Source organism: Trichomonas vaginalis, chromosome III (genome assembly GCF_026262505.1).
Source record: "Trichomonas vaginalis G3 chromosome III, whole genome shotgun sequence".
In the NCBI taxonomy this organism is placed as follows: domain Eukaryota; phylum Parabasalia; order Trichomonadida; family Trichomonadidae; genus Trichomonas; species Trichomonas vaginalis.
In genome coordinates, this window is record NC_067205.1 from 23,920,648 (window position 1) to 23,944,741 (window position 24,094).

At 35.5% G+C, this 24,094-nt stretch overlaps 9 protein-coding genes and 2 pseudogenes across 11 annotated transcripts, besides 1 other annotated feature; 4 read left to right on the forward strand and 7 right to left on the reverse strand.

The window, feature by feature from the left end:
* Positions 1-2,673: 2,673 nt before the first annotated feature.
* Positions 2,674-3,311, forward strand: TVAGG3_0753520 (protein of unknown function, DUF4106 family; the record flags this gene model as incomplete). The annotated part of the gene is made up of 1 exon (XM_051245342.1): positions 2,674-3,311. A coding segment is annotated over one exon (638 nt), but the record flags the coding sequence as incomplete, so codon positions are not given.
* Positions 3,312-4,891: 1,580 nt separating this feature from the next.
* Positions 4,892-21,824: a mobile genetic element.
* Positions 5,092-5,930, forward strand: TVAGG3_0753540 (annotated as a pseudogene). The gene has a single exon. A coding segment is annotated over exon 1 (839 nt).
* TVAGG3_0753550 lies at positions 5,963-6,715 on the forward strand (annotated as a pseudogene). Its single transcript has one exon. A coding segment is annotated over exon 1 (753 nt).
* TVAGG3_0753560 (protein of unknown function, DUF4108 family) lies at positions 10,559-10,978 on the forward strand (the record flags this gene model as incomplete). Its single annotated transcript, XM_051245343.1, has 1 exon — positions 10,559-10,978. The coding sequence occupies one exon, from the start codon at positions 10,559-10,561 to the stop codon at positions 10,976-10,978; it is 420 nt and encodes a 139-aa protein (XP_051091930.1).
* On the reverse strand, positions 10,995-11,267 carry TVAGG3_0753570 (uncharacterized protein; the record flags this gene model as incomplete). Its single annotated transcript, XM_051245344.1, has 1 exon — positions 10,995-11,267. A coding segment is annotated over one exon (273 nt), but the record flags the coding sequence as incomplete, so codon positions are not given.
* TVAGG3_0753580 (uncharacterized protein) lies at positions 12,262-12,450 on the reverse strand (the record flags this gene model as incomplete). Its single annotated transcript, XM_051245345.1, has 1 exon — positions 12,262-12,450. The coding sequence occupies one exon, from the start codon at positions 12,448-12,450 to the stop codon at positions 12,262-12,264; it is 189 nt and encodes a 62-aa protein (XP_051091932.1).
* Positions 13,177-13,820, reverse strand: TVAGG3_0753590 (KilA, N-terminal/APSES-type HTH, DNA-binding family; the record flags this gene model as incomplete). The annotated part of the gene is made up of 1 exon (XM_051245346.1): positions 13,177-13,820. A coding segment is annotated over one exon (644 nt), but the record flags the coding sequence as incomplete, so codon positions are not given.
* TVAGG3_0753600 (organellar and viral DNA polymerase type B) lies at positions 14,220-15,085 on the reverse strand (the record flags this gene model as incomplete). Its single annotated transcript, XM_051245347.1, has 1 exon — positions 14,220-15,085. A coding segment is annotated over one exon (866 nt), but the record flags the coding sequence as incomplete, so codon positions are not given.
* TVAGG3_0753610 (uncharacterized protein) lies at positions 15,494-15,868 on the reverse strand (the record flags this gene model as incomplete). Its single annotated transcript, XM_051245348.1, has 1 exon — positions 15,494-15,868. One exon carries the CDS (start codon positions 15,866-15,868, stop codon positions 15,494-15,496), a length of 375 nt encoding a protein of 124 aa, XP_051091935.1.
* On the reverse strand, positions 17,055-19,193 carry TVAGG3_0753620 (DNA/RNA polymerases family; the record flags this gene model as incomplete). Its single annotated transcript, XM_051245349.1, has 1 exon — positions 17,055-19,193. One exon carries the CDS (start codon positions 19,191-19,193, stop codon positions 17,055-17,057), a length of 2,139 nt encoding a protein of 712 aa, XP_051091936.1.
* Positions 19,239-19,823, reverse strand: TVAGG3_0753630 (phage tail repeat-like family; the record flags this gene model as incomplete). Its single annotated transcript, XM_051245350.1, has 1 exon — positions 19,239-19,823. The coding sequence occupies one exon, from the start codon at positions 19,821-19,823 to the stop codon at positions 19,239-19,241; it is 585 nt and encodes a 194-aa protein (XP_051091937.1).
* Positions 21,825-24,094: the final 2,270 nt, after the last annotated feature.

Here is a 24,094-nt window from a genome sequence, read left to right on the forward strand (position 1 = left end):
CTCTAACCATCTCATAACGGTTTCCAAACCACTTTTATCGGATGTAAAGTAAAAGCATGGATGGTTATGTAAAACGTCTAAAGTTTCTAAAGAGTCTCTCAAAGTCCAGTCTACTTGGTATTGAAAATCGTATGTGTTAAAGAACGGCGGGTCTACTATAAAGAAAACATTTTCCTTGTCTTTATATTTTTCATACAACTCTGTCCAATGACATCTCACAAACTCTATACCCTCAATATATTTTTCTATGTCCTCTTTGAAAACATTTGTATAGTTAAGATATAAAACTTTTGACATAAGTGTTTCAATGTCATGAACTCTTATAGAACCACTATATAATAGTCTAGCAGATATACTATCCCAGTCTATATATTCTGCTTTTTTCAAAACCTCTCTCACAATATTTTTCTTATCTAATGGTATACGTTCCATCTTACCTATAGGTATCTTTTCTTTTAACGCTTTCAATATATTGTTTGTGTCTGGTATATGTTTGAGACGGTCCATATAGTTGTCGAAGTCATTGCATATAATCTTTGAGTCTGGGAATATTGTATGACACAAATGGATATATAGAAACTTCCACCGAACAAATCTACAAATGTTAGACCATTCGGTAGTTTCTTAAGTTCTCTCAATAGAATATCTTTACATCTACTCTTATTTCCAAAGAACGGTAACGGTGGTTTTGTAAAATTCATTTATATATAATAATAAAAATGTTTTTTCCCTGAAAAGTGACAGAGAAGTGACAAAACATTTACGAAGAAGTCTTGACAAAACATTTACGAAGAAATCATGAGTTTTCTACCCTCTTGAATTTTCATGAAATTTACACCAAAAATATATTTTATGTTAGAATGTTAGATCTAACATGTTTTCTAACATGTTTTCTAACATCGTAGAAAACTCTTGAAAATCATGAAATTTACACCAAAAAATAATGTTTATGTTAGAATGTTAGATCTAACCTTCTACCCTAAATTATATTTTTGGGTCCTTTACGCTCATTACGAAGAAGTCTTGACAAAACATATACGAAGAAGAAGTTTCGACAAAACATTTACGAAAAATCATGAGTTTTTCTACGATGTTAGAAAACATGTTAGAAAACGTGTTAGATCTAACATTCTAACATAAACATTATTTTTGGGTCCTTTACGCTCATTACGAAGAAGTCTTGACAAAACATTTACGTTCATGTTTGACAAAACATTTACGAAGAAGTCTTGACAAAACATTTACGATGAAATTCATGACAAAACATTTACGATGAAGAAGTTTCGACAAAACATTTACGAAGAAATCATGAGTTTTCTACGATGTTAGAAAACATGTTAGAAAACGTGTTAGATCTAACATTCTAACATAAACATTATTTTTGGGTCATTTACGCTCATTACGAAGAAGTCTTGACAAAACATTTACGATGAAATCATGACAAAACATTTACGATGAAATCATGACAAAACATTTACGATGAAATCATGACAAAAAAGTCAACGGCTGGTCGGCTGGGGTTCGGTCCTCCTCTTGGGTCTTGGGAAAAATTCTTAGGGCTGGAAGCCCTCCGAATAAAAACTTCATTTATACTAAACATCTTCAGGGCTAGAAGGCACGAAGTGCCTGGAAGCCCCACTACCTTTTTTTTTTTTTTTTTTTTTTTTTTTTCCTAATTGAAAAAAAAAAAAAAAAAAAAAAAAAAAGGTAGTGGGGCTTCCAGGCACTTCGTGCCTTCTAGCCCCGTTGATGTTTAGTATAAAATGAAAGTCTTTACGAAGAAGAACTTTACAAAACATAGACAAGAAAGTTCATGAGGAAGTCTCAACAAAGTCTTTACGATGAAGAACTTTACAAAACATAGACAAGAAAGTTCATGAGGAAGTCTCAACAAAGTCTTTACGATGAAGAACTTTACAAAACATAGACAAGAAAGTTCATGAGGAAGTCTCAACAAAGTCTTTACGATGAAGAACATTACAAAACTTCATCGTCAATGAGTGTAAATCAGGCAAAAATATATTTTAGGGTAGAAGGGTATATCTAACCTCTTTTCTAACCTCTTTTCTACCCTCTTGAATTTTCATGAAATTTACACCAAAAATATATTTTAGGGTAGAAGGGTATATCTAACCTCTTTTCTAACCTCTTTTCTACCCTCTTGAATTTTCATGAAATTTACACCAAAAATATACTACTAGGGTCATTTACGAAGAAATCTCAACAAAGTCTTTACGATGAAGTCTTGACAAAGTCTTTACGAAGAAGTCTCAACAAAGTCTTTACGAAGAAGTCTTAACAAAGTCTTTACGAAGAAATTCATGAAAATTCAAGAGGGTAGAAAAGAGGTTAGAAAAGAGGTTAGATATACCCTTCTACCCTAAAATATATTTTTGGGTCATTTACACTCATTTACGAAGAAATCTCAACAAAGTCTTTACGAAGAAGTCTCAACAAAGTCTTTACGAAGAAGTCTCAACAAAGTCTTTACGAAGAAATTCATGAAAATTCAAGAGGGTAGAAAAGAGGTTAGAAAAGAGGTTAGATATACCCTTCTACCCTAAAATATATTTTTGGGTCATTTACACTCATTTACGAAGAAATCTCAACAAAGTCTTTACGAAGAAGTCACAATAAAACATCTGTCAAAAACCGTTTTTTACTTCACTTAAAATGCCACGTAAGCTACGTAAGAATATACGTAAGAGGAAGAGAGCATTGAAACATCCAATAGTAAAACTGACACCACAACAACAGTTGCAACAACAAATTATGAATGACCCCACTATGTTGCAACAAATGTCAAGCAATCCTATGCTTTTAAACCGAGTTGTTGGTGCACAGAGTGGAGGTTTAAGAGCGGCACTTTTAGCGAAAATGGCAGGCTATGGTGGAGCTGCAGACGGAACAGCCTATAACCCTCAAAGTCAAATGAATTTGAGTTCACTCAAAAATCAAATAACAGATGTCAAAAAGTCAAACATAGACATACAGAAGCAAATAAGTGAAAACGAAAAGAAACTAGAATATGACAGACACACAAAGAAACTCAATGAGTTAAACGTAGAGAAAAAGAAGAAAGAAGAACAACTGAAAGAACTAAGTACAGAGGAATATGCGAAAAAAGTGTCAGAAAAAGCAGCAGAAGTAGCAAAAATGGAACAAGATGTCATAAATTTGAAAAACCATACTACTCAATATAAAATACTGAAAGATGAAGAGATAAAACAAAAAGCCCTGAAGACATATATGGATAGCGATGAGTATAAAAAAGAAGTTGAAGCAAATGTAAAGGCAGAAAAACTTTTACAGTTGCAAAACCAAACCGTACAGTATGAAAACTTAGCACAAGAAAGTAAAAATAACGACGCGGCTATGCAAAAGGCAATGAAAAGCTCAGAATATATAAAAGCTAAATGACTGGTTAGATGCCCAAGCCAACGCTAAAGCAGCCCAACTCATAGGGTCAATAAGGACAAAAATACAAGCGGATGAAGACAGTTCAAATGAAGCTTTAACAAATGCTGACTTTAAGAACGCCTTCGAAGCTCTTCATAGTAAGGTGAAACAAGTGAACGACTTCTCATCTGGAAAGAAACTGAAGTCTGAAGTTTCGACAAAGAGTTAAGAGAAGTAGCACAAAATATGACGAAAATAACAGATGCAGCAACGAGACAGGCAGTTCAAAGTGCCTATGACGCCGTTAGAGCAACTGTTGTGAAAAGTCAAGAAAAAGAGTTACAACAGACCAAAACAGACCTAGTAAATGCTTTCTAAGAACGAAAAGTCAGGTAGGACATTACGCTGCAGATGGAACATATGTGCCAGCTGGTGGAACTTATATACCACCAAACCCTCCAAGAGAAGCACCTGCACCAGGACTACCTAACACATTTACATCGTCACATGGACACAGACACAGGCATGCACCAAAACCAACACAACAACCAACAGTTCAAAACCCTGCACAACAACCAACAGTTCAAAACCCTGCACAACAACCACCTCCACAACCAGAGCAAGGACATAAAATAAGTAGAGAACAAGTAAACCAAGAATTCTTAAAATGCTTAAAGAAGAGTGTGGTTTCCCAGATACTGTTGACTTTAGTGACAGATATAAAGAAGCTATTGGAAAGTTCAAGGATGGAAATACTGACCCGAACCTATTTAGCTTTATGGCTCAGCACCAAAACGGATATAATTCAAACCTGGAAAATACAAGCTCGCTAAGGGATATGATTTAATAGCATATCATCCAAATGACATGGATGAATTTACTCCGAGATATTTGATGTCAGAGCTAAATGACAATTCAACTTTCGTCATGAAACGCGTAAAAAATAGAGACGGAACGAAAGAACAAAGGCTTATGAATGCGGATGACGTAGATAGGGAAATTGTTGAAAACGGTCTCGGAATATATGAAATGCCAGCAGATGAGGTACAAGAAACTCCACAGGAAGAAGTTCAGATACAACCAGACATGGAAGAAATAGTTCAGCAACAACAGCTAGAAGAGCCTGAAGGAAACGAACAGTCACTCCTTTGGAAACTAACTTCACAGAACTAGATGAAGATTTGAACAGCCGAAAAATCTTGACCCTCAACAAGAGTATGCGGAGAATATGGAATCTTTCCAAGAGTCTAAAAAAAATTCGGCTGACATAGTAGAAGAATATCGAAAAATGTTTGCCGACATACAAAAGACTCCAACATCAGATGAAAATATTCAGCATAGAATGGAAGAACTGAAAAAAAATGTACACAAATACAACAACCTTTTTACTTACGAGCATTTAACGTTCAATCTTCGGATGAACTCGGTGAAGATAAAAGGTTAAATTTCAAAGAAAACATATAGAAATGAAACATTGTTTAAAGTTCATTCAGAACCTAACCAAGATGGAAACAAACCTACTTTTGTTTCTGCAGACGATGGAACTACAATGAGATGGGGTCATAAAGCTAATTCGGATAGGTGGTTCATAAACTTACAACCACAATTCCAAGAAGTTGTAGACGCAATGGAAGTCAATGGTGAACGAGATATAGCTGGTATTTTAAGCGCGCTTTAATGCCATTGAAAGATATGAAACATGCAGATATTTTGGACCAGTATGAAATGAACATGGCTGATGGAAATATAACACCTGACGTTCTAGAACATTTATCTCAAAGAACTACACAGAACCATAGAGATGGTATATTTGGTGAAGAGTTTAGAAAGAAAGTTAGGGAGAGCGAAGGAAGAGAACCTATTGTACATGACCTTGCAAATGAAAGTTTACAAAATGTCATAAAAACTTACTTTGCAGACAATGAACTGAGAAGGGATGAATATTTAAGAAAACTCAAATGGACAGTACCAAATGAAATGTTAGTATTGAAAAACATGTTCCTTGACAAAATAAAACCAACTACAGAAATAAACGACGCAAGACTGAAAGATTGGGTAAAAGCTTTCCCATTCACAAAAGATATTGTTGGTAACATGGAAAGAAAACCAGAATGGCTACAAAAACATATATTTGGAAACGAGCATATTCCATATGGACAGGCACTGTTTGAAGAGCTTGAACCAGAAACTCAGGAAAGAGTCATGCAAACAATACGCGAAGACTCAAATACAGACTATGACAACTCTTTCTAGGATATAGGTTACCTGAGATGGGCGACCAGAGCCCAAAGGCAAAAAGGACATGGGAAATTTACAACATACTAGGTGAACATGAGGCAAAGATGCAACAACTTGAAGCAGAGGGCAAGTTACCAAAGCGACACCAAAGAAGAAGAGTAGAACAAAGTGAAAGTAGTGAAGAAGTAACTTCATCTAGTGAAAGTAGTGGCAATGAAGGAAAAAGAAGAGTTAAAAACTCAGTCAGGAAGAAAGTAAAGCTTGGTCCACGTGGGTTCTATTATGACATATAAATCCAACTATTCTATATTTTTACTCATATGAAATGTACGCCGCTCAGAATATAACGCCAACAGTTTTGGATGCTATGAATGGAAATGTTTCCGAATGGTATAACGAATGCGACAATGCCATTAGAAGGTCAGAAATAGTTCCTGGAACTTACGAATATACAACTGCTGTTTCTTATGGAAATGTAGGTGAGTTTGGAGAAGGTTCTTCAACAACAGTAGATATTGCTTGCGACAGGTTTCATATTATTTCTATTGACAACTCATTCTTATACGTGGAACAAGACATTGAAATAAAACCTTCTGCCAAGTTGTCTGACAAGAAAGGTTGCAATGGTATTTTCTATGTCGGATACCAATATGCTCCAGAAGTTTTATGGGATATAAGATATATTCTAACTCTGACTTAGTTCAAACAGTAACATGGGCAAACTATGAATGGTTCGCTTTGAGAAACTCAGTACAACCACAAGCTAGAGAACAAACAGACCAATATGCAACTATTGAGAAAAGAAGACTTGACCCTAACGTTCCAGGAGTTTATGTTGACCTTTCTGGACAAACTGCAGCAGCAGTAACCAAAGTAAAACTGAAACTTAGAGTTCCTTTGTCATCTTTCCTCATCTTCAGGTTTTTAAGATACTTGCCAAACTGGGCAGGAAAAATTTCTATCGAACTTACTCCAAGCAAAAATAACTTAGTCATTGCACCAACACAAGACCCATTCACTCTTACAGACGTAAAGGGAGCAAATCAAACGTCATTCGCCGAATTTTGCAAAGACAAAGTTGACTTAGACTTTGGTTTCTCAAACCTCAACACTGAAGTAAACTATTATTTCAATGCTGCTGGAACTGCTTGGGACCCAGTTAAGTTCACATGCGAAAATTTGAATGCAAGAGAATAGAAAGCAGACTTGCAGTCTATATGTTGGACCCAGATATTTCAAATGCTTTAGCTGCCAAATATATTGCAGTTCCACTTATGTTCCCTATACACCAAATATCTGTCAAAGACTTTGCAGGTGAAGTTGGAAACCAAAGTGCTGACCCAGGTGCAAGAACAGATATTGCTTTAACAACTGCAATGAAACATGCAGATACTATGTTTGTACTGTTCAGACGAACTATAAATGACTATTCTTGCTTCTACAACCCTGGTATTAAATACCATATAAACATAGATGGCAAATACTATCCAAGAGAAGAATATTCTACAGTTGAGGATATGAGGTCATACAACTTGACATTAGATGCTATGAACTTTAACAACAACTTCACAACAACCATAAACCCTGAAATGCAAAGTTCTATTATGCCATATGTGAAAGTATGGACTCATACAGGAGGTCAAAAAACTCAATATACAAATGGAGACCGTTCAAAACTTTGGCTTGGCATTCCATTTGCTGACTCAGAAGACTTTATGGGTGGTATTTCACTGTTGGTACAGTTCAATACAATATACTGGTGACAGAGACGGTCCAGATAACTGAGAGCAAAGAAGTTTACAAAACCAATAGCACTTTTCACAGAAGATGCTCTTTGAAGATTCGTTCGATGAAACCTGCTGGGGCTCCTCAGATTGGCATAACGACAGCTTCCATCGAGCAGATTTTGGCAGCAGGTCAGTAAGTTGTTCTTGAACTGACTTCTCTCCGTCAAATATTGACAGTACGCCAGTTTTGACATAAAATTGTATTATAAACTTACCTTTAGAAATATCGGTCAGTTTTTGTTATATTTTTGTCTGCTTCAAGAACTTTCACCATTTCAGTTATACCAACTTTCTTTGCTTTATGAAAATATTTTGGTTCAGCAATATTGCTATTCTATAAACATTTTCCATTGTTTGTGTAAAGAACTATTCTGTCAATGTATTTGTATTGTTTGTGTGTGTAAACTTTGTTTTGCTTCAATTCGAAGAGATACTCAAATACGTCCATCTTTTTATTCTAAGTAAAATGTCATTTCCGAAAAATAGAAGCGTAAGTGTTTCAAAAGGTTTAATGGCGATGGCAGATGTGAAGTTAAATTCACCAACTCAAACAAACAGTCAAAGTGTTGTTGTCAATGTCAAAGAAAGAGATGTTGAAGTGGGGAAACCATACGAAGACGAAGATGGTATAGCAATTGTTCCTGTAAAAGAACAACCAACATATCCTGAAGTTAGCAGAGACTTAAGTTCTGTTGCAGATATTCGAAACGACTACCAACAACTGAAAGACAAACTTAAAACTCAGGAGAAGATTTGTCAGGCTTTGGGTATAATGTTAAACTTGGTTGAGCACAACCCTGTAAAAGTGAACTCATATGTCATTGCACCTCATGAAGTTTTGAAAGAACTATTGAAACTTTTGACAGAGGCAGACGATATAAACATCAAAGAAATAGAACCCGACGTTAGTTGCTGTGGTGTTTCATATAATGTCATTGACAAGATATACGTTATGAAAGGAGGTGAAACGTTGAACTTAAAGTATAGTTTCCCAGACGTCATAAAAATATTTGACGACCACAACATTTTCATTAAAATTTACTTGCTAAGTAAATGGCAGAAGACATAGTGGTTTATACTATTACGACTAAAAACCCTGAGTCATATAATTCTATAACAACAAACTTACAAAGTCCTCAAGGACGATATTGTAAACTGACCTTAAACACGATGACGACTAAAGCCTGTTTTGCTCTTTTGACACCAGAAGACTTTGTTGTTGTGAATGGTAAAAATACTTCTTTGAAGATACTTACTCAGATATAACCACAACAGGTTTTGTTGACTTATTTAATACTTTAAGGACGGATGTAACATGTGCTGCAACTAGAGCAGGTTTCATTATGTTTGGATGTCCGACTGAGTTTAGTATAAACGATATGAGCTATAATACAAAACTTATATCTGGTTTTTACTACCAACAGTTTCCTATAACAGGAAAAGGTGTCATACAAGGTCTATCCGTTCCATTGACTTTAAGCACACCTATTTTATATATTGTTTCAAACTTAGGTTCAAAGTGCTATTCGAATGTCGACAGAAACTACTATGACCAAAAAGATACTCATGCGTATAAACAACACTTTCTCTGCGGTTTGCCTATTGTTCATTCGAATGCAGAGTTTTCAGCTTTAGTAAACTCAAACACTTTAGCAAACATAACTTAACCTTAGTTGACGCAAACTTTGTTCCTGTAAAACTTTTATGTCCTATGTATTTGTCAATGACGGCAGAAAGTTTCGAATTGGAAGATGCAACTGGTGAAAGTATTGTATTACAAGAACAACTTCAACAACAAATAGCTCAAGAACAACAAATGCAACAACAAGCTCAAGAATAAAAAAATATTTTTTTTATTTTTATAAAAATGTACAGAATAGACGTTTCAGATTTTTATGACTTCCAAGCGTTCAGAAATATGTGTCCATTTAGAGACTATAACAAAGCAGTCGAGAATTTGAAACGTTTAGTCATTTATGTCGACTCTGCCCAGAATGTTATGTCATGAAAGAATGGGATGTTGTCTTTAACAAACCAAGAGCAACCATAGTTTCAGAACAAGAATGTAGACAGAAACTTAAGAAAATAAAAGTCGTACAGTTGGTATGAAGATGTTAGATGCTTGGGATATCTTATTGTCAAAGTTAGAAGATTTTTTCAGTTCGTGTATAAAGTTCTATACACCATCTCCAAACTTCTATTCTATCTTCACTGGATATAAATACGAACAAGTAGAATGGAAAGAAATGTTATAGAAGCTTGGTTAGACATGTCAAAGAAATTATATGCAATGGAAACGAAAAGAGTCTATGAGTATATCTTATGTTGGTTTGCAAACATCTTACAACATCCAAGTGCTAAAAATGAAACTGCTCTCATTATAATTGGAAAACAAGGACTGGTAAGAACACTTTCTTTACAGATATCTTATGCAAACTGTTAGAGGGCTATTCGAACCCTAATATGACAAACTTAGAAAACATCTGCGGTAAATTTAACTCTTCATAGAGAATATGAAACTTATAGTATGTAACGAACTTCAAAGTATAGATACAACAAAGGTTTTAAACTCAGATGCTTTGAAGAGTCTTATAACAGACAAAGTTGGAGTTGTTGAAAGAAAATATAAAGACCAAAGAGTTTGTGAAAATGTTGCAAATTTCATCATGGTTTCAAACAACGCCGTTCCGATGAAGTTAGAAAGTTCTGACAGAAGATATGTAGTTGTCAGAACGTCAGAAGCTCATATGCAAGATACAGAATATTTTGACGACTTAGCAGAAAACTTTGACACCTAACTTTTACAACCACTTGTTCTCATATTTCATGACATTAGATATTTCTAAGTTCAATCCAAGACAAATTCCGCATACAGAAGAGAGACAAACATTGTTAGAAGCAAACAAGAGTGTATATGAACTGTTCATAGATGAGACTAACTTTGAGTGTTTAGATGAAAGGTCATTGTACGATTCATATAAACAATATTGTCAAGAGTATGGTTATATGGCAGCGTCTAAACGTACATTCTTGGCAAATGTCAAAAATCTTTTAGATGTTCAGAACGGCGTATATACAAAGAAAAATTTTTCTGAGTAAATTTAAAAAAAATATTTTTTTATCCGATAGAAAAGATGACGAAATATATTTCAGTCAACAAGTACATGACAGAAGTCAAAGAAGAACTAGACCCATTCGCTTATTTGAATGTTTACTTCTACCATTTTGAAAAGTCTACATATGACAAAGTTTGGAACATCGAACCCGTTAAGTTTGCTATTGTGACTAAAAATGGTGCGAAATTTGAAGACTTAGACATAGAAGGTTTGTTAGCAGTCAAAGAAAATTTTGACAGAAAGTTCTCAAACCTTAAAGAAGGCAAAGCATACAAACTTGTTATACCTTATGAACCAAAGAAGACAGACGACTATGAATATTATGAGTCTAAGATAGTTGAAGTTCAAGGTAAATTGGGTAAAAAGATTTTAGAGTCTAAGCCAGTGTTTGCTCCTAAAGAGGAAGAGAACATTGACATTGACCCAGAAATGTTCTAAAAATAAAATTTTATTTTTACATGTCATATCTCACCTTCTCTGGAACTGGCTCTGGCTCTTTCTTCTCTTCTTCTACTTTCTTTTCTTTCTTCTCTCTCTTCTTCTTCTTCTCTGGTGGAGTTATGTCAAACTTCTCAGAACCATATTTTTGTAAAAGGTCTTTGTCCTTTAATAGCTCTTCTATTCTGTTTTCTATTTCATCTTCAAGAACAGCGCATGTGTCTTCTTTGCATTCTAAGAACTTTTGTTGGACTTCATCTTTCCAATCGGCGTCATCTCTGTCAACAAGTCTGTCATTGACAAATTTTAAGACTCTCTGCTTAATGTTTTATGGTTCTTGTCATATTCCCAGAAACAGAACTTTAGAACAAATTCCCCTTTCTTGTTTACACTATGTAAGATTTTATGGTCGACAGATGTTTGCTGTCGAAAAGCTTGTCTCGAATATAGATAGCGAAATCGCTAGACATTTTCTAAAAGATAAAATTTTTAATTTTTCTAAAAATATGTTAGAAAAAAAGTTTGCTGACATTGACAAGAAATTTGAGAATGTTTTAAACAAGAACAAGAGGAAGTTAGAAAATGCTCAGATAAAACCCATACATGACAAGTTCCTATTTGCTCAGAATGGTATAACAGGTCTAATCGCACCACCTGGGTCGGGCAAGACTTTCACTTATCTTAAAATGGCTGCACAACAACAAGAACTAGATGAGAAGAACCCATTCTATGAGTTAGTAGTCATTTGTAGTACTTCTGGTCAATTTGACCAAACCGTAAATTCGTTCAAAGATATTATAAAAAAGTCTAAGTTAGTATGTATAAAAGACTCTGAGTTGTTGGATTGGATAAAGAAGTACCAAAGAAGAGTTTTGAAGTACAATGCTATAAATGAGTGTCAATTCGAGGTTTAAAGACCCAAATGAGGAAATGCAGAGAATATTAGAGAAGAAACACTTCAGAAACAAACAGAAAGAGATAGAATACATTTCGAAGAAATTGCAATCTTACGATTGGAAGACATACCCTCATAGATGTCTTCTATCTTAGATGATTTCGCCTCTCATCCTTTGCTTAAGAATAGAGAACAAGATATGTGTCGAATTCTCAAGAAGCTCAGACACTTTAACATCTCAGTTGTCATTTGTGTACAGACAGCAAAGAGTTTAAGTAAGGATGTAAAGAGAATACTTACTGATATCATACTTTTCCCTGGATTGTCCGAAGACGATTTCATGGAACTTATGAAAGAGTCCATGGCAGGTAAGTTTGACAGACATGAACTATGGGAGAAGTACAAAGTCATACAAGACCCTCATACTTCTTTCAGAATTCATATCTACGCAAACAAAGTTCAAATTGTAAAAAGTCAAGCTTGAAAATGTAAGTGTTTGAGTCTTAGTCTGTTGTGGTGCTGGGGCTGTCGGTTCTTCTGGCTTTGGAATGGACTCGGTTGGTGGTACGTCGGACATTGTCTTGAAACAATAAAAGACTTGTCTTGAAAAAGTAAAAGACTTGTCTTGAAAAAGTAAAAGACTTGTCTTGAAAAAGTAAAAGACTTGTCTTGAAACAATAAAAGACTTGTCTTGAAAAAGTAAAAGACTTGTCTTGAAAAAGTAAAAGACTTGTCTTGAAAAAGTAAAAGACTTGTCTTGAAAAAGTAAAAGACTTGTCTTGAAAAAGTACGGGTATCGTCTGAAATCAAGACCACTGTTCTCAAATTTGAGAACTTTACACCAAAAAATTTCTTGAAAAATAACGGGTCTTGTCTTGAAAAAGTAAAAGACTTGTCTTGAAAAAGTAAAAGACTTGTCTTGAAAAAGTAAAAGACTTGTCTTGAAAAAGTAAAAGACTTGTCTTGAAAAAGTAAAAGACTTGTCTTGAAAAAGTAAAAGACTTGTCTTGAAACAATGACCGACATAGACCCAACAGATGAGGCAATCTACCTTATAGAGCTACCTGAGCCATCTTTGGTGTCAAGCTTGAAAAATAAAGAGTGCATTTACTCTACTTGTTTGAAGTTGTCAAAATACTCTGTTATTTTTTCCTTTAACAATGGCAAATCTTCTTTGAAGGTAAGTATTGTACAACCTTTCATATCATAGTGTGTTTGAGGTAACGTATCTTGAACTATTTGTTTCACATCTTCATTCGGTGTCATTGAAATCGGTAAGTTTTCGCGATAGAACCAATTTCTGTCAGATTTGTAAATCTTAGCAAGGTCGTAAAAGCTTTTGTTGTTTCTTCTGACTAAATGCAACATAACCATATCTCTGTCTTCTTCATTTTCCATCTCTTCAGTATAAATCATATACTTATAGTTCTTTTCCTTTCCTTTTGGTACCGAACGTGGTATTCTTTTCTGAATGCTTTTGTCTTTTGCTTCAAGCTTGTTCTCTAGCTCTTCACGTTCTTGTCTATGAATTTCGTCAAGAAGTTTACAAACATACCAAGCATAACGAGGTGAAGCCCACATTGCAACAGCATTTACTAAAAGTCTATGTACATAATATCCTCTCAAACCGTTTGGCAATTTTTCACGATTTTCATGAGTTTTAGGCGAGTAAGATTTTTTACTTACTCGCTGTTCTTCACTTTTTTCAGAAAAAAGTATGTCTCGCTGTGCTTCGCTCAAAAATTCTTGTGTGCTTTGGTTCCTAAACCAGTCTTGTGGTTTCTTAGTGTCTGGAGCAAAACATGCTGTCAAAATACTTTGCATTTGGTACATGTCGTCTTTGACCGAACGAATGAGACGGAGTTGTTTGTTAAACTGAACCCACTCGTATTCTTCATTTATAGCTTCATGGACTATAACTGTTGTTGTGTTCTCTGATGTTGACATATCTGTTTCTTATATACAGGATAAAAAAATAAATAAAAAAAACTAGCGTTATTTTTTCTATCTTGTATAACAGTTATATAATGAAAAAGTGTCATTTTTTTCAGCAAAAATATATTTTAGGGTAGAAGGGTATATCTACCCCGTTTTCTACCCTCATTTCTACCCTCTTGAATTTTCATGATTTCATCGTACATGTTTTGTCAAACATGAACGTATATGTTTTGTCAAGACTTCTTCGTAAATGTTTTGTCAAGACTTCTTCGTAATGAGCGTAAATCAGACAAAAATATATTTTAGGGTAGAAGGGTATATCTACCCCGTTTTCTACCCTCTTTTCTACCCCAGTTATTTTATAAGCGTTTTACATGGTAAACATTGTGAATTCGTGAAATTCTAAACAATTTCGTAGCTTCTATTTCTTCTGTCAGTACATCGAATGTTTTAACAATGCCGAAAGTTTCTTTATACTTCTTCTTGACGTCAGATAGAAGGAAATCTTCTGCTGTTGGATAGTTTTTGTTCAGAAATGTCAACATGTCCATTTTATCTTCTGCTGGTTTCTCTACTTCTTTCTTTAAGTCAGCATAGTCGTTTCTCATACGTTCTATCTCTTTGACGGAGTAGTTATATTTCCTCATTGCTGCTTTACATTTAGAACATTGTGGGTTCATTTTTGCGTTATATTCTGAAACCTTACCTGCTAGTATGACTAAGGCGTCAATTGCTCTCTTTAACTCAAAAGTTGCGGGTTTTATCTGTTCATTCCATATCTTACCTCTTCTATCTTTATCTCTTATCTGCCATACACATTTTGCAACTAACGAAACAAAGTTATCGTAGGTCTTAAATTCTTCAGATTTGTATATGTCAGAGATGTTCTTATATACCATATCGCAATCTTTGTCCATGACTTTGTGGTTGCAATGAAATCCAAGAAACTCATAGTTAACCTTTCGTATGAACTTCTTTATTTCTACTGAGTCAGTTGCTTTGACTTCTATTTCATCGAATTCTGGAATAGTAAGCTTTTGTTGTTGTATTTCAGGAAGTTTAGGCAAATGGTCTATAATATCTTGCATTTCATAAAGATACTGTTCATTTGTTTCATCTTTTGCAGTGCAATCTAAATCTCCTTGGAGAAGTTCTTGCTTTATCTTCTGGATTTCTGTTTCGAAAGTATATGAAGAAGGAATGAAGCTTTTCATCTCTACTAACATTGAAGTTGGGTTCATGACTAACGAGTTTGGTGCTGTTGTTGCTAACATGTTCTTACAATAAAAATAAAAAAATATTTTTTGGTGGGACTACCTTTATTTTTTATTTCGGGAAAACTCATGAGGTTAGAAAACATGTACGAAGAAGTCTTGACAAAACATTTACGATGAAATCATGACAAAACATTTACGATGAAATTCATGACAAAACATTTACGAAGAAGTCATGAAAATTCATGAAAATTCAAGAGGGTAGAAAAGAGGGTAGAAAAGAGGTTAGATATACCCATCTACCCTAAAATATATTTTTGGGTCATTTACGCTCATTACGAAGAAGTTTCGACAAAACATTTACGATGAAATTCATGAAAATTCAAGAGGGTAGAAAAGAGGTTAGAAAAGAGGTTAGATATACCCTTCTACCCTAAAATATATTTTTGTCGAAAAAAAATGGTTCATTTACTCACAATATTTTTGTACAAAACGACCCCAAACTTTTAACTTCTTTTCTGCAGCTTCTAATGTTATCTTAGCGAGTTCATATTCTCTAAATTCTCTCTTTAAATCTTCTTGTTCCCATTGGTCTAGTTCGTATGGAGAATCTCTATAACCAGAACATATCTCACGTTCATGTTCTATTTGTTTTTCATGCATTTTTCTAACTTCTTCTTCAAACAAAGGTTTTGCATTCTCTACTGTATCTTCAAGTTCTTCTTCATCTAATTTCTCATGAACTTTCTTGTCTATGGAGTCCATAATTTTTCCAACTGCTATACAATATTTTGGAGAAGCCCACATTGCTATATAGTTTACAAGTCTTGGGTCTACATACATTCCTCTAACCTGTTTGATTTCATCAGGAATTCCTGCATGAATTTTGTATAAAAAGCAACCCGCCGTTTTCCGCGGGTTGGTATATTCTTCACAAAATGCCTTAAAATACTCTTCCCAGGACTTATTTTCCAACAACCTTCTAAAGTCTTTCCTAAACTGCTGACACATCTTTGTTGCATTTATATAACCATCCTTGTCTCTACGTAAGACTTCAATACCGTTGTAAGTGCCTTTTGTGAATGTTTCGCCATTAGATTTGTTCGTGAACGTTTTTGCTTCGACTGACATTTCTGTTCTTACAATAAAAATAAAAAAATATTTTTTGGTGGGACGTCGGACATTCGTTTGTGGCTTAACCGTCGGACCACAACGATAAAAATCTCTGCTACTAGCAGTACTGCTACTGACAGTAGCAGTACTTTTACTGACAGTAGCAGTACTTTTTCTGACAGTAGCAGTACTTTTACTGACAGTAGCAGTACTTTTTCTGACAGTAGCAGTACTTTTACTGACAGTAGCAGTACTTTTTTCTGAACAGTAGCAGTACTTTTACTGACAGTAGCAGTACTTTTTCTGACAGTAGCAGTACTTTATCGTCGAAAACCCTTCAAATTTTCCTTTTACTGCAACTAGCAGTACTTTTACTGACAGTAGCAGTACTTTTACTGACAGTAGCAGTACTTTTACTGACAGTAGCAGTACTTTTACTGACAGTAGCAGTACTTTTTCTGACAGTAGCAGTACTTTTACTGACAGTAGCAATGGTCGAGGTCGAACCTACCGACGAGGCAATTTACCTAATTGAAATTAACGAGCTTGTTAAAGACTTCCTCAGGCAGAATGTAAAAGGCAAGCTTGTTAACTGTTGGATAACGGGAAGGGCTGCCTTGAATCTCGAGACTTCGACTGGAATTCCAATTCAAATACCAGACGGGACAGCCTACGACGACATAAAGCAAGCAAAGAAGGAAGCTCTTCTCAAGTTCTTTGCCAAGCGTCCTTGGATACAACTTCCAAACAGAGAGAACCCTTTCCCAAGAATGAACCAAATTCTCAAGGGTCTCCTTCACTTCTCGGGTCAGCCGTTCTACATAACCTGTGAAGGCGACATCCAACCAGTTCAGTAAACATCTCATTTTCACTTCACTTTTTTATGTTTTTTGTGAAAGTGTCAAAAATAAATTTTTTACTTCATGCAATGTTTTATTTCTGTGCCGTCTTCAAGTATGCCCCAGTACTTACGCTTGGAGAGGACATGAACTTCGGAAAATACCTTATCTAGCTTAAAACAGCCCATCTTCTCACCGACTAAACCCATTTCAATGAGTTTGTTGTACCCTTCTTCGTTCGTCATGAGTGCATCGATGTTCTCGTAGTAAACCTTCACTTTGGATTTAACCTCTGAGAAGAATTTGTTGTAGTTGTCAAGGACTGCCTTTGCGAACTGAGGGTAAGACCAATGTTCGACAATAGGTTTTAATGTGGTTACTAAGCCACTTTGACCTTGAGTGAATTCGTACTTCAAAACAAAAGGAGAAAACCTTTCAACAAAGTTGTCGACCTTCTCATAGTGTTTACTCTTCATCTCTTGAGGTTTTTTAATGGAATACCCCCATGTCGAATTCATAAGCAATTTTAATGTCATTGCAAGTTTGGGGTTTGAAGCTTTCCTAATATCATACAGTTGTTGTATGACTTTTCCAACTGTATAGTTCCTTCCTGGGAACTCACCATCTTCGTTTGGAATTCCAGTCGGGATATATTGGACGAACCTCATGTATGCGGCGTTAAGGTCGACATAGTATATTTTTTCATCTGAGTCGAACTTATCGCATCCAATCGGACCAGTTTTTGGAAATTCAAGCGAGTCTCTTATCTTCTGAGAAACTTCTCCTGTTATCTCATAAACATCGTCGAAGCAACCTGTTTCATATAAAACCTTCTGACCTAACTCAGATGCTCTCCAATACAATTTGACGTCAATTGGATGTCTCAATGGGAGTTTGTTTATAGCATCTTGAAGTTCTTGCAACCTCATTGGAAGTTCTTCTGGTTCAGGTTGGTATCCGAACAATCCAACTCCTTTTGGAACTGTGTACTTCTTTTGTACTAGAACTTTGTCTGGAACAACTTTTGGTCTTGCTAACAGTGAAAAGTTTGTTTCGTCTTTTGGTACAAAACTTTCTGTCAGCTTGTCATCTGGAATTGGTTCCAACAAACCTTTCTCGAAAAGAATGTTAACAGCTCTGACAATGTTGCACTTGCCTTTTCCGAACAATGGGTTTGTAAGACTTTCGTTCAACATGAAGTGGTTGTGGACAATTGCAATCTTCAACCATGGTAAGTCTTTGTCAACAACATAGTCGTCATGTGAAGAACCTTTCTCAGTCGGAATGTTGACTCGGATATTCACATTTGCCAACGGTGCAATTTTAGCCAATTGACCTCTGAGCATGTACCTTGTCTTCACACATGACTCAAGATACTTCATTTTCTCTTCTGAAACAAGACCAGAGTTCCTGAGACATGTAAGAATACAAGGTTCATTGACAATTGTTTCAATTGAATTGTAAATTCCATACCTGGTTAAGTTAATGTCAGACTTGTTTATGAACGGGAAATACCCAGCATGTTGTCTGACTGCTTGAGGGTTGGGTTGGTACCATTCGAACTTCACGCTTGCAATTCCTTCAATTGCATTCAAAATGTCTGAGTCGGAGTCAACCATTTGTTCTCTCTTTGTAGTCTTGAAAGCGTCAAGAAGTTGTGCAGCTGTTGTGACATTGCCATGTGCATAGTAGATATGACCATCTAAATCTGTTACGGTTAATCTGAGATTGTATCCTTTCTTATTTCCGTCTTGAATTGCAGCAAGTACACCCATGAAGCCTTCTTTGTTCTTTCCTTCGTCAAAATTTACTGTAAAGGTTCGACCAGATGTAATTTTACTTCTAACTTCACGATACTTTTCATATGCATATCTTGTTCTTTCCATGGGAGCATGTGCATCTTCACCCTTCCCTTTTTTCCGTCTCAAGGGATGCAATTGTTCGTCATGTTTCCAGTAGAATCTGGCAAAGCCGTCGTGTCCTTCAACTTGCGGTTCATTAACATTGAAAGGCATGTCCATAAGACGTTCTTCTTCTAACCTCTCTAGTCTGTTTGGATAATTTGCACGTGCTGTTTCTAGGTCCATTTCGTAGCGAAGACCAGCCAGTTTGTCATAGACTTTTATGGGTCTTCCCTTCCTATATTTAAAATTCTTCGAAACTCTCCAACCATATCTTTGCAACTCTGCTTTTATTCTAGCAGATTTTCTATCCATTCTATATGGGGGCATTTTTATAAAAATAAAAAAATATTTTTTTCTTTACTTAACATAACCTCCTGCTACCATAAGTCTTTGACGCCAACCCATACCAGCTAATGAAGGTTGACTTGGTTTAGTTTGGAAACTAAACTTTGGTTTTGGTTTATCTTCAGTTTTTGGCTCACCTTCTTCTATCGGTTTTTCGTCACTTTTCGGTTCCTCGGGTTTTACCCCACCTGCAGGAACAGTTGTGTCGTCAACATCTTCATAAATATCATATGCCATTTGTTTTTGTTTTCCTTTCAACTTTTTGTGTTTGTTGTAAAGTTTAGAATATTTCGACTCTAAGTCAATGAGATGTTCTATAATGAACTGTTGGTCAGTGAAGTAAACTTTTCCATCTGTTGTCTCGAAAGCTCCTTCAGACTTCAATATTTTATTTGTGAGAGTCTGTTTCTTTTTTGAGATACTAGCCGTTCCATTTCTATGAAAAGTGACTTTATAGTTAGGGTTTGTATTTCCAGACCTGGCACTTTCTATTATTGAATTTTTCTCTTCATCTGTAAGTTCTTTGACAGGTTTTGACAATGGTTCTGAACTTTTTGTTTGTGGTGTCAAATCTACCGTTTCAACTTCTTCGGTCATTTCATCTCAGTAAAAAATTTTAGTTTGGTTTGTTTTCAACTGGTTGTTGTTGTTTTTTAAGTCGGTCTAAAACTTCCTGAGGTATAGGAAGAACTTGACAAACACGTGGTGGTGTAACTGCTGGAAGTCGACAAATCCATCTTGAGCCCATTTGTCTCAATGCTGTATTGTTCATTTCATCTCAGTAAAAAAATTTACATTCCCCACGTTTGAGGCGGTTGCGGTTGGTTGTTGTTTACCCACTGTTGTGCATGGTATATCCTCTGTTAAAGAATCTTTCACCTTGGTCCATATAGTGCCCTGCTTGGTTATAGTAGTCATTTGCTTTGTTATAGTAGTTTCCTGCTTGTCTCCTACATTGTCCATCCATCCTTGAACTTTTCCTCTTGTTTCAGGATTTGGAATAAGATTTGCTGCATCTCGTGCTACATCCCAACCTTTCTGTACGGTTTGTATAATAGGTTGTGCTTTCTCTTTAAGTATACCTAATGTACTCAAAATCTTCCTTCCAACTCCAAATACACCTCTGGCTATTGTTCCCACTGCGGGTAAAAATCTGGATGCAACTCCTGCTAATGCGCCAAATAAACCCATTTCTTATGGGTTAAAAAATGACGAATCCAAACAAGGACCCCTATGTTTCTAAAGCGACAAAGAAAGCACTCATGGTAAAAATCTTTAGTTCAACACCAAATGCTTGGTTTATGGATATCTTGGAAAACATTCCGAGGTATAGAGAAGATGGACCACCATACTGGCTAATATTTGTTGGTCAAAACAAAGATACTGTGAAGCCATACCATTACAGTCCAAAAATATTTTAGATGTGAAAACTGCTTTGACAATATTCGTTGACAAATACCATCCAACAAAACTGACATCTGACTGTGAAAGTTCTTTCAAATCAGACGATATTAAAAACTATCTGCGTTCAAAAAATGTAAACCAATATTTCATTGTCGACCAAAACCATTCTGCTCTTGGTGTCATTGACAGTTGTATAAAAATCTTAAGAGACTTAAACCAACCACAAGGTGGTGAAGCAAATGAAATGTCATATGACGACAAATACAGACATTTCTCCATGGCAAAGATGAGACAAGTTTTAAATATTTACAATAGCCGTAAACAAAAAGGTTTGGGAAACCACTCCCCCGAAGAAATGAAAAACAACCCTGACTTAGAGAAAGACTATATATTTAATAGTTTAGTCAAAAGAGACAAACAAGAAAGAATGCCAGGCTTCAAACTTAAGAAAGGCGACAAAGTAAAAATAGAAATACCTAAACGCGACCCATATGAAAATACTATTGACTATGACAACAATGGGAACTCGACAGGTACTCACGTTCGTGTTCGTAAAAATAGAAGAAAGTATACAAGAGAATATTATGAAGTTTTAGGCAAACATGGCAAAATGTACACACTGCAAGCAGAAGATAAAACTACTATTGTCAGACCTCGTTTCAAACTTGTTAAGGTTCAAGGTGGTATACTTTCAAAGACAGTTCCTAACAAATATAAGACAACTCCTGACGAATATGCTAAAGAAGTTGAAAATGACGACTAAGCAATTCTATACCATGCGTAAACTGTCATGTAAGGTGGCATGTAGTCTTTACTCTGTCCCGTTGTTTGCGTATACCCTGAAACGCGATGTGAATGGATTCCTCCTACATCAGTGTTATCCCAGTAACAATTTATAGCAAACTTAACGTCCTCTTTAACATCATATCCTTTACCTTTTGTCATTGCTGACCAATCCCAAAATCTATGACTATGCAAACCTGCTTCAGATGTACTTAAATTTACGTAGTGACTGTGCGCAGGTAAATTTGCACCTGAAATCGTTTTACTTCCACCTGTTTCCTTTGAAGAGTTTGCACAATACAAAAACCTGTCGACTATTTGAGTCCAAGTTCCAAAACCCAGAACTGTTTCTGGTTTGGTAGAGTTCATTGACGTGTAAATAGAACCTATAGGATATAGTGTTTGAAGTATTTCTGTCTTTAATGTTTGAAGCTCTGTTTTGTCAGCTTTTTTATCTAACTCATCGTTAACATATGTTTTGTCAGCTTTTTTATCTAACTCATCGTTAACATATGTTTTGTCAGCTTTCTTATCATATAAATCTTGAGCAGTGAATTTAACATTGTTTTCATCCTCCATGACATAGACATTTCTACATTTAATGTCTTTCATCGTCGTTATGTCTTCATCCGATGTTAAACCTTGTGGAAAGTTAGGAGGTTTCCAATTTAATACATCCCCACCAGTTCCATCAGGTTCTTCAACCGTTCCTGCAATATTTTCTATACCAACAGTTGCGAAGAAATCGTGTGTATGTCCAACGTCACTTTTCTTGTTTAAGGTTTCTTGTAAGTTTGTAATATTTGCAATGGTATGTGTATGAGTCTTTTTAGAATATTCGTTTTCAGCTCTTGTCACTTCACTTGACATTTTATTGTCAACATATGTTTTGTCTGCTAGTTCAGGATGAGTATGTTCTTTCGTTGCATATGTTGCATCTGCTCTGTCATGTTCTTCTTGAACTTTTTCAATGACATACTCTTTGTCAGCTTTGTTGTCAACATCTGCTTTCAAAAGAAGTTCTTTTATAGGTTTCTCGTTTAAAGTTCCTTTTGTTGGATTTATACAAACAGTATGGTTCTTACTGTCTTGAAACAGAAACTCGTCTGTTAAAGGGTTTAATGTCAGTTTTAAGTTTCCTTCTTTCAATGACTCAGATATCTTAGAATAGTTTGAAAAGTTTGTTGTGTTCTTATTTAGAGCTTGCACAATGAGTTGTCGTTGTGTTGTATTTCTCTCATAGACGCTGTTTTCTTTCGACATTTTTATTCTAGATAAATATGCTTTCAATAGAAAAAGAAAATTCAAGAGTTGCTACAACTAAACCATTAGATGAACTTTTTACTAATGTCGGTCAAAAGTTTGAGACAGAGACCGTAAAGCATGAAGGCTATCGTTTTGACTACCCATTGAGATGGTTAAGAGACCCATCCGTCACAAAAAGCTGTTGGCTTTCGTAGAATGAAGTTCATTTCAGAGCCATACATGGTTTCCCATTTACGGTCGCTTTTGAGTTCGATACTATAACAAAGAAAAAACGTACGTATGAAAGAAATTTGAACAGGGAAAACTTTTACAAGTGAATTTGCTTGTAAACTTAGAAACAACTCTTCAAGCTTTTCAAGAAAAAATAAACGATATCTATCTCGAATATGCAAAACAGTACAACATTGACGAAGGAGAGTACCATCTCGATATTGTTTATGACAGGAAAAATGCAACTGTTAAAATCAATAGAATAGAAGACCTTGGAGAAGACGTTTATATTTCTACAAAATATAACAACTTGGCATGGTATAGATTTTTGAGGATGTTAAATCAGCCTGCAGAATATCCAGTACACCCGAACTTTTATGAAGTCGAAAACCCTAATGGAACATATGAAAATGTTTTCGACTCAGATGCTATTATAGTTCATGCTTCATTTTCTGGTGCACAAAACTCTTTTTTATGCTTGGCAAATGACTTTTACGAAAAACCTACAAAGCTATATGAACCACCGAGTGGAAGTATTTCAGACTTTCAAGTATGGTTTACTACAGATGGAAGAAAGAGAATAGTTCCATTATACCATGCGTTTTACTTAGAACTTAGTTTCATATACAACTACTATCGAACGGTAAAAATATAATTTTAATACGGTTGAGGTGTTGGATTTGGTTGCCAACTAGACTGTGGTGCAGGTTCAGGCTGTTGTATAACAGGAGCTTGTTCTTCTGGTTCAGGGTCTTTAGGTATAATACCAACGAACTGACCTACTCTTTTGCCAATATTTTTGACTCCGTTCCAAATTCCTCTTCCGACAGATTTTATTCCATTCCATATACCTCTTCCAACATTTCGAAAGAAGTTTCCTATTCTTCCAAAGAAACCCATTTTACTATATGTAAAAATCTAATGTCCACCTAGTCTCTTACGTTTCCTTCTGAGTTCCATAGCATTCTTTAACTGGAGCTCATACATTCTATTTCTCCTCTGGTAGAAAACATACTCTGGGTCAACTCCTGTGTTCGCGTCATCTGCATAGAGTTGTTTATATCCCACTTCGGGGTTTGTATAAAACTCTTTCCATCTCATATTTGCATACCATGGTGGCAAACCTAACGCAGCGTCATTTGACATGGCAGTTTGCATTTGTACATCTGTTGGCACTTGACCATAGTTTGCCATTGCAGTTTGTA